At 44.6% G+C, this 5,826-nt stretch overlaps 1 protein-coding gene across 1 annotated transcript in view; it reads right to left on the reverse strand.

The window, feature by feature from the left end:
* galr1b (galanin receptor 1b) overlaps nt 1-3,081 on the reverse strand; it is a 6,746-nt gene extending 3,665 nt beyond the window's left edge. Inside the window, exons 1-2 of the mRNA XM_023422836.2 lie at nt 2,125-3,081; nt 204-269 (exon numbers count right to left, since the gene is read on the reverse strand). Of these exons, the coding sequence (XP_023278604.1) occupies nt 204-269; nt 2,125-2,808 (750 nt within the window). The 5' untranslated portion in view covers nt 2,809-3,081. The remainder of the gene's footprint in view (nt 1-203; nt 270-2,124) is intronic.
* Nucleotides 3,082-5,826: the final 2,745 nt, after the last annotated feature.

Genomic DNA, 5,826 nt, shown 5'->3' on the forward strand with positions numbered 1-5,826 from the left:
TGTGGGCACAGTAACTGATTCAGAGTTCAAACAATCGTGATCAAAAGAAGATTGATGAGTGAAACGTTTTAGAAGCTTTAAAGAAGGAGGAGGACATGAAGTCAGGAGGTGAGGACGAGTCAGGGAGACAAAACAAAGACTGGGCTGAAGAGTGAGGAGGAGGAGCAGGGTGGAGAGGAGGAAGAGGAGGAAGAGGACTGCACCTTTCTTTTGGAGCGCTCAGACTTCTTTGACATGTTCTTCATTTTTTTATGAAGATGAAACAAAACCTGAAAAAACAAACAGTTACAGACCGACAGTTACGAACAGACAGTTACAGACCGACAGACAGTTACAGACAGACAGACAGTTACAGACAGACAGTTACGAACAGACAGTTACAGACCGACAGACAGTTACAGACCGACAGACAGTTACAGACAGACAGACGGTGACAGACAGACAGTTACAGACAGACAGACAGTTACAGACAGACAGACAGTTACAGACAGACAGTTACAGACAGACGGTTGCAGACAGACGGTTACAGTTACAGACAGTTAAACAGTTACAGACAGTTAAACAGTTACAGACCGACAGACAGTTACAGACAGACAGTTACAGACAGTTAAACAGTTACAGACAGACAGACAGTTACAGACAGACAGACAGTTACAGACAGACAGACAGTTACAGACAGACAGTTGCAGACAGACGGTTACAGACAGACAGTTACAGTTACAGACAGTTAAACAGTAACAGACAGTTAGACAGACAGTTACAGACAGTTGCAGACAGACAGTTACAGACAGACAGTTACAGACAGTTGCAGACAGACAGTTACAGACAGTTACAGACAGTTAAACAGTAACAGACAGTTACAGACAGTTGCAGACAGACAGTTACAGACAGACAGTTACAGACAATTAGACAGTTACAGTTACAGACAGACAGTTACAGACAGTTAAACAGTAACAGACAGTTAGACAGACAGTTACAGACAGTTACAGACAGACAGTTAAACAGTAAGAGACAGTTACAGACAGACAGTTACAGACAATTAGACAGTTACAGTTACAGACAGACAGTTAGACAGACAGACAGACAGTTACAGACAGACAGTTACAGACAGTTAAACAGTAACAGTTAGACACCGCCACCTTGTGATCGAAGTTCTTATGGTTATTTTTTATTGATTTAAATCAATATTAAAGGAAGTGAAGGACTTGAGTAAAGTGATTATCATTCCTGGGGATTTTGACTTAAACTCATCAGACAATAATATGATAATAATAATAATAATATATCATTTTAATCCCAAATTGAGCTGGTGTTGAGCAAAAAGACCAGTCAGCAGGAAGGATAATAAAATATTTTATTACAGGAATCCTTGATCACAATCTAACTCATCTCTCATAAAGTGAATAAACAAACACATAACTCTTTTCTAAATGAGAACATTTAAAAATAAAAAAAGGACATGGATACTGAGCTGAGCTCCATGTTCAGTATCATTAACGCCGACATCTACTGTTAAAACATTTGTGTAGATATAAAACAATATAGAGTAAACATTAAGGTGTCCAAAAGACATGAGACACTGACTGAGCAGATATCGAAACAAAGGGTGATGATCTAAAAACAGCTACAGAGTCAATACTGAAAAAAACTAACATCAAATTATTAGTTTATTATTAGTCTTATATTTAAAACTAGAGGAAATATGCATTTGCTCATGATGTCTGTTCTGTCAACAGCAACATCCTTTAATAGCTGTTTAATCAGTCGGTTGAACACATGACATTCAGACCAGAAGACATGTCTTCATGTCTTCATATGGTTAGATGAATGTTTGACCTGCAGTCTGAGTTTTTATTTTTAGTCTATGCAGCCTAGCCTTACAGGACTGTTGCCATTTACGCACAGCTGATATGGAGCGGGACTCTGTGGTTACCTGAGTGCTGGACTCACCTTGGTGTAGCAGCAGCTGATGAGCGGGACTCTGTGGTTACCTGAGTGCTGGACTCACCTTGGTGTAGCAGCAGCTGATGAGCGGGACTCTGTGGTTACCTGAGTGCTGGACTCACCTTGGTGTAGCAGCAGCTGATGAGCGGGACTCTGTGGTTACCTGAGTGCTGGACTCACCTTGGTGTAGCAGCAGCTGATGAGCAGCAGCGGCAGCACGTATCCGATCATCAGCAGCGTCACTTTGTAGCTGTGCCTGGAGACTCCGGCCCATTGCTCCCAGCAGAAGGTGCTGTTCGGGGCAGTGGGGTGGTTGGTGAGGACCTGGTGCTGGGCCACCGGCACCGAGCACACCAGTGACAGCGTCCAGATAACGCACACCCCGACCAGCGCGTTCCTGCGGCTCCGGACGCACGGAGACTTCTTGGAGTGCACCACGGCGATGTAGCGGTCCACGGACATGGCGACCAGCGTGAAGATGCTGACCAGCATGCTGACGGTGGAGAAGTAGTGTCCGAACTTACAGACGAACCCTCCGAACACCCACTGGGGCAGGGAGTAGATGGTGGCCTGGAAGGGGACGCAGAACAGGAGGAAGCTCAGGTCCGCCACGGCCAGGTTCAGGATGAAGATGTTGGTCGGGCTGCCTGAGCGCCTCCCCCCTCCTCCCGCACCGCTGTTGTACCTCACCTTCCCGATCACCACCATCACCAAACAGTTCCCCACCAGCCCCACCACGAAGATCAGCCCGAAAACCACCGGCACGATCACCGCCTCCGGCCCGGACCCGCCGTCCTCCGCCTCGGACCGGTTGGACTCGAGGTGTTCAGCCCAGCCGGAGGAGCTGTTTCCCGGCTGCAGCATGTTGGAGCTCCGGGCGCTGCAGGGTTAGAGAGGAAGACCGTGACGGACTGACTGAAAGACCAGTTCCATGATCCAGGTCAAACACGTCCAGCAGCGGAGTCCGGACTCTAGACTCCTGGAAACACGGCAGGTTGACGGAGACATGAAATACTGATTCCTGTCAGGGACTGTCAAAGTAAAACCACCATACACTCCTTGACTTGACTACTACTACTACTACTACTACTTCTACTACTACTACTACTACTACTACTACTACTACTACTACTTCTACTTCTACTACTACTACTACTACTACTACTACTACTACTACTACTTCTACTACTACTACTACTACTACTACTACTACTTCTACTTCTACTACTACTACTACTACTACTACTACTACTACTACTACTACTACTACTACTACTTCTACTACTACTACTACTACTACTACTACTTCTACTACTACTACTTCTTCTTCTTCTTCTTCTTCTTCTTCTACTACTACTACTACTACTTCTTCTTCTTCTCCTCCTCCTCAAACAGTGATACTCAGCCCTGATGTGTCCAGTTCAATCTGTTAACTGATGGATCTGGATCCAGTTTTCTCACTTCTCATCTGTGAAAAAGGATGGAGGGAAATTACAGTCAGTGATTCACAGACATGAATAAAGTTTTGATGAAAAACTTCAAATAAAAACAGATTTTTCATATAACATCTTCAGTCAGAGCTCAGTGTGAAAAACAGTTAAAAAGTGAGTTTAATAGTATTTTTAGTGTCATTTTTCTTTTTTCTAAACTCCTGCTGACCAACCAGGTTTATTTTGTAGACAGTTGCTTGAACTTCCTGTTCAGCTGTATCTGTGTAGTCAGTGGCAGTCTGAAGTCTCCTGATAAGAAACTGTGACATGGTTTTATTACAGTTGATATTCACTTTATTAACAATGAAGCTGGTTTGAACTGAAGAACTGCACCTGTCACATGATGTGAAGTCAAGGTGATCAATAAATAATCATCAGTTACTGCACTTAGTACAGTTACTATAATTAGTACAGTTACTATTGTTAATACACTTACTACTGTTGGTACAGTTACTATAGGTAGTACAGTTATTAATGTTACTACAGTTAGTACAGTTACTACAGTAGTTGTAGTACTAGTATAGTTAGTAGTTAACGTGGATAAAAACAATGTCAGACGTGATCAACAACAGAAGGTGATCAGACAACGTGTTTACAGATGATAGTTCATTTCCTGTCTGATGATTTATGATAGAGATACAATGACGTGTTAATGTGTGTGTGTGTGTGTGTGTGTGTGTGTGTGTTCTTTCCTCAGTCCTGAGCCGGTCCTGATGATCAGGAGAGTCCTGGTCCTGGTCTCACGGTGCTGATATCTACCTGCTGTTGAGTGTTTATTCACACGTTCATCACTCACCTTCTGTTTCACACAGTTCAGTCTGATCCTGTTTGAAATCATCAGTCGACACAATGATGTTCTCACATGTTCTCGTCACTTTGTTCTCCGTTGGGAACCAGCTGCATGACGAGTTCCTGTTACATGAATCAACAACATGTCTCCTCATTATAATGAGAATCTAACAAACGTGCGCTGGTTGATAGTACTGAGTGGACCTCAGATTTATTTAACCCATCCATCACTGACAACCAGGTCACAAAGGTCATGAAGGTCACAGGTCGGTGCAGCTGTCTGTCAGTCACTGGACTTCTCTGAAGGTTCTCAGCTGACAGAGCTGCAGAAAGTCAAATGATATAAATGAGTCTCTTGTTTCCAGCTGCTCGTTAAACTGCCTCATTTCTCTAATTCCATTTGTTCTAGACCAGTTTCCTTTCATTCAGGAAGTTTGTGGAAATGAATGAGAGACAGAGAAGATCAGATCATCACAGTGAAGTCACTTTTATTCTATAACATAAGGTTCAGGTCTCGAACACTTCATCAAACAAACAGGAAACAGGCTGAAGAAAGTCCACATTTACCAAGTCTCTCAGTTTGTTACTAAAATGATCATTTTCAGCAGCTGCTCAGTTTCTGTCTGTTTTGTTTTGTTTGTGAGCGTACGTGTGAGTGTGTGTGTGTGTGTGTGTGTGAGCGTACGTGTGAGTGTGTGTGTGTGAGCGTGCGTGTGTGTGAGTGTGTCTGTAATTGTGTGTGCGTGAGTGTGTCAGTATGTTTGTGTGTGTGTGTCAGTGTGTGCGAGTTTGTGTGTGTGTGTGTGTGTGTGAGTGAGCGTGTGTGTGTGTCTGTAAGCGTGCGTGAGTGTGTGTGTCTGTGAGCGTGCCTGTGAGTGTGTGTTTGTTGTGTGTGTCTGTGAGCGTGTGTGTGTGAGAGCGTGTGTGTCTGTGAGTATGTGTCTTTCTGTGTCTGTGAGTGTGTGAGGGCGTACGTGTGAGTGTGTGTGTGTGTGTGTGTGTGTGAGCGTGCGTGTGTGTGAGCGAGCGTGCGTGCGTGTGTTGTGTGTGTGTGAGCGTGCGTGCGTGTGTGTGAGCGAGCGTGCTTGTGTGTGTGTGTCTGTGAGCGTGTCTATATGAGTGTTTGTGTGTGTGTGTGTGAGCGTGTGTGTGAGAGCGCGTGTGTGTGTGAGTGAGCGTACGTGAGTGTGTGTCTGAGTATGTGTTTGAGTGTATGTGTGTTTGTGTGTCTGTGAGCGTGTCTATATGAGTGTGTGTGTGAGCGTGTGTGTGAGGGCGTGCGTATGAGTGTGTGTGTGTGAGCGTGTGTGTGAGGGCGTGCGTATGAGTGTGTGTGTGTGTGTGTGTGAGCGTGCGTGTGAGTGTTTGTGTGTGTCAGTGTGTCTGTGAGTGTGTGTGTGTGTATGAGCCTGTGTATATTCTCATTTGTCCAGGTCATCGTGTCCTGAAGGAGTTTTTAAATTGAAAACAACTGGACGAGGTTGTTTGTCTGTGAAGACGTTTCACCTCTCGTCCAAGAAGCTTCATCAGTTCGTGTACGCATCTGACCAGGCCGGGACTGGTCCTACTTTCTGGTGTGGAGACCCAGGTATTTAAGCTCTTG

This window comes from Seriola lalandi, unplaced genomic scaffold (genome assembly GCF_002814215.2).
Source record: "Seriola lalandi dorsalis isolate HSWRI2012SDOR001 ecotype SW California unplaced genomic scaffold, Sedor1 jcf7180002054686, whole genome shotgun sequence".
NCBI lineage: Eukaryota > Metazoa > Chordata > Actinopteri > Carangiformes > Carangidae > Seriola > Seriola lalandi.